At 42.3% G+C, this 13,371-nt stretch overlaps 1 protein-coding gene across 2 annotated transcripts in view; it reads left to right on the top strand.

Moving 5' to 3' along the window:
• Positions 1-4,844: 4,844 nt before the first annotated feature.
• Positions 4,845-13,371, top strand: part of LOC111874828 (histone-lysine N-methyltransferase MECOM) — a 496,931-nt gene continuing 488,404 nt past the window's right edge. For both annotated transcript variants that reach the window (XM_023870663.2, XM_023870664.2), the window contains exon 1: positions 4,845-5,189. In XM_023870663.2, the coding sequence (XP_023726431.1) occupies positions 5,153-5,189 (37 nt within the window). In that variant the 5' untranslated portion in view covers positions 4,845-5,152. The remainder of the gene's footprint in view (positions 5,190-13,371) is intronic.

Raw genomic sequence — 13,371 nt, 5'->3', positions numbered from 1 at the left:
TATTCTATGTGGCTGGGGGTGGACCTCTTGCGTCTTATCGCTGTGTATTTACTCATATGACCATCTCCAGTGGCCTAGTTAGCGGAGCGTCTTGCATACGGTATTACGCATGAATGCTGATTATCGCATTCTTAACCTCATTGCGTGTCCATGTGTTGTCATCTTTGCTCTTTCACTGCAAAACACTTTTCGCAAGTCTCCAGGCCTAGGTAATGACTTAAATTTTCAATCCCCAAATTTGATCCTCAACAACAATAATAATAATAATAATAATAATAATAATAATAACGGCGAAGTCAAATGAAAAAGGAAACCTTTTCGATGTTTAAATATTTCTGCAAGAAAATTCCATTGGTTTAGCTTCTGTGGGTGCAAATTCACTGAGGATTTGTTTGGGAGAAATTTACACAAAGATAGTCCTAAGCTAAAGTCAATATCCTTACATTGTTTTACGGTCGTGAGCAATACTAAAATGATGACTGGTCTGCATTGGGCGGTGGAAAGGACTGGCGCCATTCAGTGAACGAGAATGGAATTTTGTATTGGCAAACAAGTTAGGAAATGAAGAATGCCATCTTCTAGGAAATAGCGCCGTGTAGATCCTGTGTGGACCGACGTTTCGGAGCAAAGTATTGCCTCCATTTTCAAGGTAGAAAAATTTGCGAGCAAGGAACTAGCGTTAGTAGGTGGCTGAGCCACTTGATGGAGGGGAAATTTCTTCCGAAGCGTCATTTCGCACAAGATCTACACGTGCTACATCCCAGAAGACAGCTTCTTCATAGTCACCGCTGTGAAAACCTCAAATCTTACAAGTTATGAAATGTAGACCAATAGATAGCATAAAAATCCTGAAACGTTCGCTCGGTTTTACTAAATTGGTTAGAAAATAGTACAAGTGAGAAAAATTAGTATTGAATAGGTCGCGAGTTCAAGTCCAGATGAGGTCATTGGATTTTTTCAGTTCACCTAATCCGTCCGGCAGCACTATGGCCCTGGGGTCGACTCAGCCTCTAACAGAAATGAGTACCAGGAATTAATTAAATAATTTTCTTGGGGAGTAAAGTGCGGCCGGCGCCTAAGGCTAACAACCTTACCGCCATTTTTGAGCCGATTGTCTACAGAATGTGGGACCCTCAACGTCTCACAACCCTATGGGCCTTCACGGTCTGTTACGGGGATAGCTTTACATATGTAATTAGTGTTCCGTTTCTTTCTGCAACTTTTATTCGAAACGCTTTCTCCCAAATTAAATAAATAAAATTAATTTAGCCATCTTTGCGTAAGATACTTTCGTGATACGCTCTTAAACATTTCGATCTTCATATGAAGTGTCCTTAATTGTTCCGACTTAACCGAAATTCTACCGATATATTTCAATAAAATTCTGCAATTTTTGGGGGGGAGGGGGTGAATGTTATTTTCGATGCTGCCGGTATCTAGACTATAAGTCTATAGTGTCGAATGGTACTACGATTGATGAATACTGGATTGAAGAGGATCTGGAAATGGAGCTGTCGTTGCCTGATAGAGGTAATATCCTACCGTTTTCCCGTAGGAAGCGAGGAACGCGTCGAAAAGTCAGTCAGAATATCCAGTGTCCCAGTTTGGATTGAAACTGAGCACCTACAGAATAAAGTACAGAGAACTGACGCTTTGCTAACCCATTCGGACCTTCAATAACAGATTTCATGACGTTTTGTTTATGTGTCCTCCTGTTCTTAACCTATTTTCCTTATTCTGTAAGGAAAATAAGAGGAAGCTTATGACATCACCTTGTTGCCTGCGTGTCCCTGTCTGTTCATTCCACCATAATTATTTTTTCTTTTTTTATACGGTCTGTGCCGTATCAAAAGTAAGTACGCGATTAGTTCTTCACGTAACTTATTGTTAACTTACGTGCCTACAGACACAGCGTAGGTTTAGACGCTCTGTTGAAACTTGTTGATTTATGCAACTTTAGCTAAAGATTTTAATTTAGAAAACCATCACTAATTGACCTTGGGAAGTATGTTGTTGTCTAATATAAAAACCACTGGTATTTCAACTGGAAATCACAAGAATTAATTAATTTTTTGTTAATTGGCATATTGGGGGGTTTAGTCCAACTGGGTCAACTCGGCAAGGCGGCCATTGATTGGCCTATTTTACTTTCCCCGGGTGATTATGATGATGGTTAATTTGGTGGAACGAAGATTGGAAGGGGAAATCGAAGTACTCGGAGAAAACCTGCCCCAGCGCCAATTTATTCACCATAAATCCCACTTGAACAGATCTTGACTCGAACCCGGGCCGCCTCGGTGAGAAGCCAGCGACTAACCGCTTGAGCTATGGTGCGGCCTGAAAGCGCTAGAAACCAGCTTCATCAAAAACACGCAATTCTCTCATTTTCTTCAACTTGCAACAAAACATCACAGCAGCCATCAAACTCCTGTAGTCCACTAGCAAACAATAGAATTGCATCTCTTTTAGTCACAATTTGGCCAACTGTGACAGCAGGTAGTTGAGTGATCTGGCCTTTATATACAAAGTGAATAACGACAGATACTTTATAGGCTAAATATCAATACTAGCGACTGTTTCAATATTATCATCAGACACAACACTTTCCTGGTCCTCCAAAATAAGGAATTCTGCAATAGGCTGATAACCCCCTCAAGTGCAAAAGAAAATGATTGTTTAAATCCTCAAAATTGAATTACAAGACTGACGGGTAGAAGGCTTCATGTTCGCGGACGGAATGGGCTAACAAGCCGAACACACGCAAATGTGTACAATTCCATTTCCTCCCCGCCTACGGTTACAATCGTCCCTTGTGTTGTAAGATTTGAGATTTATGAAGAAAGCCGTCTTTTGGGATGTGGAGCCGTGTAGAAATTGTGTTAACCGACGTTTCGGAGGAACGTATCGCCTCCAATTTCAGGGTATAAGACAAGAAGAAATCCGCGAGCGAACCACCTAGAGTTCCTTTAGTTCCTCCGAAACGTCGGTTAAAGGATCGGCCACACAGAGCGCTCCGCTATGTTCGCTACGTACGCTACGTATGCTGTGTACACTCTGTGACGTAGCTAACATAGGGAACACAGCGTACGTAGCGTACGGAAGTCTGTGTGGCCAGTCACATTGGCAATAAAGGGAGATATTTTCTATTCGTATAGCTAACATAGCGTACGTAGCGTGCGTCACGTACGTAGCGCTCTGTGTGGCTGAACCTTAAGACAATTTCTACACAGCGCCACATCCCAGAAGACGGCTTTCTTCTCTTGTGTTGTCCCACATATCCATAATAAAGTCAAATTTGTTCCCATTTGTTGTAGGCCCTAAATGTATTTTCTGTCGTGCAGCCTTCTTTCCAAATAGGCTTACACTTCACTGAACGTTCTCCAACTTCGAACTCTAGCTATGATTTTCCTCAGGTGAACCCTCTACGGATGCAATCTTCAAATCACGAATTCATGTCGGTATGATCTACTGTCCGTCAAGCTCCATACTAAAGGGTCTGACCGCCAACCCCGTGATTACTTCCACGGCTTCTTCTTCTTCTATTGCTCCTAGTTGGAGCATAGGGCATCAGTGGAACTCTTTGTTTCATTTAAATTTCTTAATTTAAAATAGTCGATAGGACTGCTTGGACGGGGGATCAGCTTGTCGCAAGGCCGTTACCTAACACAAATACAAAATAAACACAAAGCAACATCCATGCCTTGAGTGGGATTCGAACCCACGATCCCGGCGTTCGAGCGGGCGAACACGCTTCATGCCTTAAACCGCGCTGCCACTAGGCTTCACATATCTGTACTGTAAGCTGATGCATGTGGACATATCTACTGGCAATGCGAACTGTGGTAAAACCATCATGTGGTCCATCGGAATCATGAAACTCACCCTTAGATAGGCTAGAGATAATAGGCGTACTTGCTCTGTCTCTCCTCCTTGTGGTCCACACAGTCCTAGCCGGAATTGTTACTCGAATTCCATACGAAATCGACCGAGTAGGAATTAACAGGATATTTGTAGTTCCAACACATCGCGCAGTGTCACGTCTTTTTTCTTGGTGGTGGGTTTTATCGTCTGAGGAGAAGGAAGACGGGTTGGGTGGGTTAGCTTTATATTTTTCCTCCCTCTGTGGAAGGTGGGTGTTGGGAGGGAGGGGTGAGTGGAAAAGCTACCATATTTTACGGTTAATGGAATGTCGTAACATCGATTCAAGTGAAACCCAGGAGCAGCAGAAACGGCGCCCCACCGGGCGGACAGAACTGTGCAAGTCCAACGAAAAGAAAACATAAAGTGAAGATTAATTTCTAATTTAACATAACGTGTTAGCACAGTAGTATCAGCAGCACATGACGCCATCCTCTGATCTATCAGCACGATCAGCAGTGTCTCGCCGCTGATTGCAGTGCTGTACAATTATGAGCCTCCCTACATACACAGCTGCAACATGGACTTACCCAGTTCTGCTTTCCACCTCTTTCTCGAACACTCCCTTTCGTCTCTGTTCGGCACATAGGTACCCCCCCCCCCCTGCCCGGAGTGCGATCTGCCCCGCGTGGAGGGGATAGAGAGGGGGCGTGGCTTGATGCTTACCGTACGAAATCCCTGCCTGAAGCTCCTCATGTGTATTGCATTCGTGGCATGAGAACTACTGCAGGGTTATATGTCTAAAAAACCTCGGTGTGTCATTCAAAAAGGCGCCTCATTGTAAGGCTTCAGTTCCTATTGGCTGAGGTTTGATGAACCCTGTTAGTGATGCCACAAGTGCGGGGTAGGTGGGAGGAAATTGTATTATTCTTCGCTCTTTTCTGAAAGTAGACAGGAAGGTCTGAGAAGAAAATCCCCGGGAATTTCTCTCTCGCTTGCTGGCTCCGTGTCTAACATCGTGGCGCTAGTTGCTACAGTACCGGGAGGGCATGTTGGTGGATTGTGTTGGCGCGACTGGACGGGTCCCCCCACTTTTGCAGAAGTGACACGGTTTCAGTGCGGCAAGACAGAACGACTTTGTGCAAAGTGATTAATATCTCAGAAAGTGTCCAAACGGGTATCTTTAGATCGCGCGGATGGGCCCCGTCACCTGGCTGTTGGTGGGAGTGCAGAACTTGTTCGTGGCGACGCAGCAATATCGCAAACACCTGACAGCACCTGTAATTCACGGAGAATGAGATCAAAACCGGTTGCTCGCAGGGTAGCTCAAGGTAAGAGCACGCCGCCTCCTTCCTGATATAGTAACGCTGATTTTTTCCCAGTAGCAGTCTTAACATTCTGCTGTGTTTCTGATATTATCTAAATCATAACACTTGTCAATTCCAGTTTAATATAAACTGAAATTATTCTAATTTCCTTTATTCATACATAAGTTGAAACAAAACGAGTTGCAGTATAAGTCTTTCTTCCAGGAAATTTTGGTTTTACTGGGTTTATTTTTTACTGATATTTACTTTGCAGCAAAACAAATTTGTAACACAAGTCATCAACAGCATAGAGAATACATAACATTGAAAACTATGTAGGATTATAAACATCAATATTAGATTTTATGTGTATAAATACATATATTTTTATTCTCCCTGAACCAATTGGTTTCCTCGATAATTCAGGTTATGTATAAATTGTTAGTAAGATTAGTGAAATCAGAATTCAGTACATAATGAAGAGAGCTGATTATGCTGGTATGTCATTGTCTGACAGAATTTGTTAGACCACGTTACACCGTTAGAAGACGAGGTTAATATGAATAATATTTTAAAGAGTTGGTTCTGAATTCCCAGAAAAAAAAAAACTTAACATTTCCAATCCAAGAAACAAACGAACTCCGTAAGTAAGGGATGGGGGCATGAAGTACTATTTAACGTTGAACAAGCGGTATAAATGTAAGATTTAAGGGTTTCACGGCGATGACTATGAAAACAATACCTACACAGCGCCACATCCCAGAAGACTGCTCTCTTCAAGCGGTATATACTCTTCTATAAACCCTTAATTTCGGTTTAATGCCCATGTTCCATGGTTTCGCAGCGTTTGTTAGCAGGCGGTGTGAATGTTGCCTCCATTTCGTGCTGGATATGCTTCGTTATTACACGAATTCCAAAATAAATCAAAATTTTTATACGGATGTTTTTTCCAGCACAGTCTATTTGTTGGTAACTGGGGGAGGCTTGTACCCGTAAGCCTTCCTCCCCCTTAAACGCGGTTCACGATGGAAGTGTGTTTTACAGTCGGTACATCTTCCAAGAATCAGGTTTCGCTCCCAGAGACACCCAGAGATGGCGCTACGGGTCACCGGCCGCTGCACTTCCTTCTTCCCGCCGCGAAACCTAACCAAAGATCGAATTTGCATTTCTTTGCATTTACTTTGACGTATAAGATATAACTTATTTCGTGATTTAAAGCACCGCAGATATATAATTAGCGGGTAGTAAGGTTCTTAGGCCGAATGTTTTTGACGCTGTAATTTTCTGTGAGGTACGAACTGAATGTTTAGGGACACATAATTTTGGTTTCAGGCGACGTTGTGATTGAGTAAACGTGCTATTGGATTTTAGCTGTTTGTAACTGTCATTTTATGCTGGATTTCTTTAGTTTGCTTTCTTCTCCATCATATTTAAGGGCATAGACTATTGGCCTGTTTCCTTCTTCTGGAGAAGATAGCCTCCAATCTAGCTATGAGTTGTCCGATATTTCGGTGTCCTCTGGGTTCATAATTCAGTAACATTTTCGCGAGCCTACCTACTGTCATTCTTAAAATATGTTCTTACTAGTTTTCTTTTAGCACTTTCTTTAGTTGTATGAATGAATGTATGTATGAGGGGTAGGCCTTCTTGGCCCTTGCACCGCGACCTCAGTGGTCTATTGTGCAGAATTTTAGACGTGGGGGCGTCAAAATAGTCACTTGGTTCCATAAAGTATTGACCCAAGTTCTTTCATTGTAATTAATAATGCAAATGAACATTAAAAAAGTTTCTCTTTGTCGCTTATTGAATATATGAGAATTTTATTTAATCACTGTTGGCACGCTTTGTTCTTCCAGAAACAGCTGATAGGATGGATAATGCCCCAAAACTGAATAATTATATTAATATACCATCGACACAAACTGTAAGATCTTATTTGCAGCCGATAGACTCTACTGTTGTCAGTAAACCAGAACTGTAAAAGATCCATATTTCTTTTGTATATGTCGGTCAGTCTGTCGCGGACAAGCCTTGCGTGATTAATCGTTGCTACATATTGGTGGGAAGTGTCTACCACTACTGATGAAACAGGCTAAGGTTACACCTCGAACTGTTCGGCTAGGGCCTGTAGGCCTGTCAAATATTGAGAGTAGAGAACGGCATAGTGAAAGTGCTGAAACCTGTTTGAATATTTTGCGTTATGTAAAGAAGGGCATATAGTACGAATAGAGGAGACGAAGAATGCGTAGAGGATATTGGTGGGAAAGCCAGAAGAAAAGATACCACAGGGAAGACCAAGGCGCAGGTGGGTGGACAATATTAGAATGGATCTTAGAGAGATAGGATGGGATGGATTGGGTTGGTCTGGCTCAGGATAGGGAGCAGTGGAGGGTTTCTTTGAACACGGTAATGAACATTCGGATTCTATAAAATGCTGAGAAATTCTTGAGTAGCTGCAGAATTGGCAGCTCCTCAAGAAGGGCTCAGTAAAGTAAAAGTAAGCAAGTAAAGAATTAAAAGAACTCTCAAATTGAAGCAAGCAATGACAACTGTCTCCTTCCTACGGACATGTTCTGGACATTAAAAAGAGTGTTATTTCTTGAGAAGTTTTCATTTTAAAGCTGGTGTCAGCAGAACAGTTTATTTGAGAAACGAAGTATGGCTCTTTTCGATTAGTCAAACTGCTAAGAGAATATCCTGATATGATCGACTGGTGAGTTGCTGGAAATGTGTTATCCATTTCTTTACACTAGGCTTAGGGCATATAAAAGAATAAAATCATACCATTATGCTTGCATCCTTGCAGCAGTGGAAAGAAACGTATTGATACAGGGGATGCGGCAACATAGAGATGGTATTGTATGTACAATAAATAAGAAATCACATGTAAACGGGAGAGACTACACGATGGACTTTCACTTTACACGTCATGTAAAATTGATGGGACAATTATACATATAATCAAGTTACGAAACAAGCAACAGGCAACAGGCAACAGGCATAGCCTATCAATTTCAGAGCTTTCTTCTCGATTTTCTTTAATTATAATTAAATAATTGAAATATTGTTTTGATTCCCTTCCTAAAGGAGCAAAACAGTGAACTCATGAAATTGTCTGTGTCTCTGCGCTTATGTGTGTCCCTTGGTATCCATGTTTTAGCTCTTGAGCCAGTTGACCGATTTCTACGATACTTGGTGTGAGTGTTAATCTGTTAGAGAAGGCCCCATTGCTTTACTACATATTTTTGGCTACAGTGAGTGATAGCAACATGGCAGACGCGCGAACTTGTGAGATCTGAGTGACACTACTTCTATTTAGCTTGGGGTTGTGGTGCGTTAATAGATCTCGGGAAACGTCCTGCTTTTCTTACTATTAAATCCCTTTGTGAAATATAAAGTAGCAAATAATGGGCAAATAAGCTCAGACCTGCTTATACAATATGTGTGAAATGCTGTTTGGAAGTTAAGAGAAAGGTAGCAACGGCTCGAATCTTCGAAGTTATATCCTACAAATTTTAATTTTAGGTCTGTATAAGATCCCTATTTGAGTACTTCTTTAAAAAACCGAAACTAAATAATAAAAGTAAAATATATCTGCAGCTGTTGAAATCTTCATAATATTGTTTCATACCATCCTGTTGCACGTTAGTGTTAGTTATTAGCAGGGCCCGGATTTTGATGACTTGAAAATATTTAAAAAATGACCTATAAATGACAGAAAAAATCCAGAAAAGTGACCTAAAGAGAAAAGAAAGAACACTTCGCTTCCATGTTATTCGCATGTTAGAAAAAATATGAGGAAAAATCCCCTTATATGGCCAAATATGACAAGAATACCCTTAAAAGTCCAAAAATTTATTAAAAAATTACCTCTAAAATGAAAAAATTACCTTAAACCTAAAAATGTCAAAAAATGACAAAAAAAATACCTATAAAATTTACATTTCTGTAACCAGCAGCTCATATCCGAGATTTATATATTTAAGAGCATCGCATAGGATACAAGGAAAAAAATATGACATGTCATCAAAATTCGGGCCCTGGTTATTAGCCGTCTCGCAGAGGGAACCACCAATCACCACAAGACGAGGGCGCACAGCAGTTTCATCAACAAATTTAGAGTAGCCTGAAAATTATTAATGTTGGTCGAAATGTGTAATGTGCGTACATCAATAACGCAGAAGAGAATTTAAAGCTTAAAACTTTTAAAAATCAAGTTGCATGTGAGACAGAAAATAACTAACAGGAATAAATATGCATTAGGAAAATGGGCTTAATGTATTCTACTTGGAACTCCGTTTTCTGTTTCTGTAACTTCCGTTGGAAATATTTTTTCGCTTCTAAGTGGGCCAGTATTTATCAGGTTACGCTGGAGACGCGCGTAGAGACGATTGTATGACTTTTGCTGTTATTCTGCTTCAACGAGAATTAGAATATATCGACAAATTTTCGTAAAACTTACCGGTGCGAGACCATAAGAAATTCCCTTAATCACGCCATCATTCTAAGACGGAAACAAATTTGGCCTATATGCAAACATAATGAAGGTGATAGACGCCTGGACAAGGGGGAGTCACAGAAGTGGCTCGCATAGCACGCGTGAAGGGATATTGAACTGTATAGACCTCTGTGTGCGCTAAGTGTTTTGGTTGGGAATCCACAAGAGAAAACTTTCCAAGAGATGTAGCTATATAGGGGAAGATAATTTTGAAACAGATGTAAGTAAATAAACTCCGTGGCCTATAGTCCGCAAGCGAACTATACTGGCCGAGCGACCGCTGCTTGTTGACGAAGTTAGTGCCAACTTTTGCGGATAGGGGGTGTCAGGTAGTCAGGGCAACGGATCCCCACGGCCGTTAATCTCGGTTTTGTAGACCGGGATGTAAGTAAATAAACTCCGTGGCCTATAGTCCGCAAGCGAACTATACTGGCCGAGCGACCGCTGCTTGTTGACGAAGTTAGTGCCAACTTTAGCGGATAGAGGGTGTTGCGTGGTCAGCGCGACGGTTCCCCACGGCCGTCAATTAAGTTTTCTAGACCGGAGCCGCTATTTCCTTGAAATAGCTCCTCAATTATCCACACGAGACTTAAATAGATAGTAAAAATTGGAAAAGGGTTGTTTTATGATTGGGTCGAATGGCGCAATTTTTATAAATAAGGTGACGTAAGTCGGACTGAATAACGACGGTGGGAGTCCTGACGAGCTTAATATCAGCTGCACAAGGAAAACTGTGATGAAGTTAGTAACGTTTTTTACCAGAAGTTCTTCCGTAACGTGTAAGCGAAATTCCGTTTGCGGACCACAGTTTCTTGACGCTACAGCCGTATTTCCGCTAATGACTAGAATTCTTTATAGAAGACCTTGAAGAGTGTTTTCTTCATGGATACAACGCCGTGTAATTCGTTGAAAGGCAACTGATTTTTCGGAGAAGATTTTCGAACCCGTCTTCGGAGTAGGAGGGTAAACCGAGCAAGGAACCAGCAAGAAGTAGGTAAGAGAGAGACTGATTCTTATGAAATCGGTTAACGTTCAACGGAGTGCACCGCTGTGAGAACCTCAATTTTACACTTTATAGATCCAGGTTAAAGAGGAAGTTTTCCCAGATTCAGCCAATTATACGAGCGCCATTGAAACTGTGCAGGAGCATCCGTGCCACAAGCCACGTTCGAATCAGGGACGAGACGCCGACTAGCTGATGGACGATTTTCCTTGTCTGCATCGGAGAATGTCGGGAAAAGCCATTAAATTAATCTACTTCCATTTCCTTCCAGATCCTTTTAACTCATTATTCACTACCGTCCACTCAATGGCCGCTATGAGGACCAGTTGTGGAGAGCATCGCTACATAACCTGCAAAACACAAATAGGAAAATGATGTCGCAAGCGCAATTCGAACTCGTGTCCCTGATGAGTGCGACTGGCATTGTCGGCTGTCTCTGAAGTAAACACTGCCCGTACAGAGGCTTATTAACTTCACGATACAGTGATCAAGAATTTCGTTTTTGTTATGAAATTGCGAAGCTTGATCGCCATGTTTACAAAAGCGAATAGCCTGCTGTCCCATAATCACTCTCGCGATGACCGCGAGCTATGAGTAACGTGAAAATGAGATGCAAGTTGTGGGAATTTACGACTGTGAGCCTGGTAAAATTTTAACATCTGACAGAGGTGTTCCCGATGCACGTAGGGGACACGCTATGCACACTGGCCGTCTTCAATCGCAGTAGAAGCGCGATTTAATTAATTCTTTAAAAGTGTAATAAGTACAATTCATTTTCCGAGACACTGCAATTAGGGTACCTGAAGGCCTTTAAAATGTCAGGCCAGCAGGTCGTACATTGGGGGTTTAATTGCCGTCTCTTAAAGCTTAAAGCGCAGTGGATATTGCAGTTTCCGCAGAGTACGTATATTAATATTTCTACTGACTGTCTCAGTAAATAGAGATTATTTCCTAAACAGCATCAACCGGTTGGCAAATCACAGCGGTGTCGCGGTCTAAGGCATGAAATGTCTTCTGCTGCTCGAACACTTGGCTCGTGGGTACGAATCCCATTCAAAGAATAGATGTTTGTCTGCGTTTATTCTGTTTGTGTTGTCCTGTGTAGGTAGCGGCCTTTCGACGCGCTGTTCCCCCGCCGAAGGAGTCCTACCGACTGTCTTAGATTAAAAAACTGAAGTGAAACGAAGCGTTTCGCGGATTACATATGCTCCAGTTGGGAGCAACAGGAATAAAGATAGGTAGATAGATAGATAGATAGATAGATAGATAGATAGATAGATAGATAGATAGATAGATAGATAGATAGATAGATAGATTAAGCGGCTGATTTTTGTGTTAAAAACTTGTTTTCTGCGAAGCAGAGATGAATTCTTCAATATTTTACAGAGAGAGGGGACATTATCGCACGGTGGGACAGTAAACTTACTCCTGTGACTGTGACTCCTTGGCGGTGTATGTAAGTCGTGGAACTGCCCTCAGTTTAGACCCCGGGTAATAATGGCGGGGGGGGATCCGGCCCGTATTCAAGCGTGAGTTACTTTACACGCTAGCGGCCTCCGTAGTCTAGGAGTAACGTTCCCTCCTCGTGACTCAAGGTACGAGGGTTCAAACCCGGCGGAGGTCGTGGAATTTTTAAGGGCGGAAAAATTCAGGGAACAAGTCCTCCGGGAGGGACTTTAAGCCGTGAGTCCCGTGTCGTAGCTTTACGGCAGGTAAAAGAACCTCATGTCCCAAGGGGACCACTGAGCCAAATTCAGGACATTTCCCGCCCAACATAGTCTCTAACGCCTCTGGTAGATGGGGGAAGCATCGAGATACCGCTGAGACAGTAGAGGCCGAACTCGCTAGCTGAGTCGGGACTGATGGCACGCACCAGTACCGGTAGGGAATAGAGACTGGTAGAATATCATAGGGGGACGAACAATGGACCAACACTTGGTCTAAGTGAATGGGGAAACCCACCCTCTCTAAATACAATACAATACAATACAATACAATACTTTACACGCTTCTCATATGTAGATTCTACTGCGACGGAAGATAGAAATAATTCATTAATACAAAATTGAAAAAAAAAGATTTGGAAGAAGGCGGTCGTTGCCCAGTGCATGTACTTTCCCTGCATGTACCGGGAGTAAATGAGGAGCATTATGAAGAATCTGTCAGAACGGTCTATGTCCGCGCGGGAATTTGAACCGAGAGCCTCTCGAACACGATCGTAGGAGAACGCCGCTAGACCAACCTACTCGGTGAGGCAGCTTGATGCTCGAACTGACTTTACCTATAGGAAGCAAATCCTCTGAGACAAGTTGCTTTGGGATTCGGTGGGTAACAGAAAACAAAATTTCAAAATTCCATCTGAGTATTCACTTCCATTAAGGGGGTTTATATGGAGCCGGTATAGCAACTGGTTACGAACTAGACAGCTGAGATATCAGGGTTCGATTCTCGGCAGGGACGGCAGCTTCTTTCCTCTTCACAGCATCAGACCAGGTAAAGGAGCGCCCGACTATCCAGACATCCAGTGGGCACGGGGGACTCTTTCACCAGGGATAAAGCGGCCGGGCCGTAAAACTAATAACTCTCCTTCATGTAGTTTCGTGGTTGAGAATACGTGGAGTTTCATCTTGACTCCACCATACGTCGTGATATCGTATCATGTAATTGCGCGCAGTATATGAAGTTTTTGCTCTTACCTTAAAGGA

Source organism: Cryptotermes secundus, unplaced genomic scaffold (assembly GCF_002891405.2).
Source record: "Cryptotermes secundus unplaced genomic scaffold, Csec_1.0 scaffold74, whole genome shotgun sequence".
Taxonomy (NCBI): domain Eukaryota; kingdom Metazoa; phylum Arthropoda; class Insecta; order Blattodea; family Kalotermitidae; genus Cryptotermes; species Cryptotermes secundus.
This window is presented reverse-complemented; position numbering and strand designations above follow the sequence as displayed.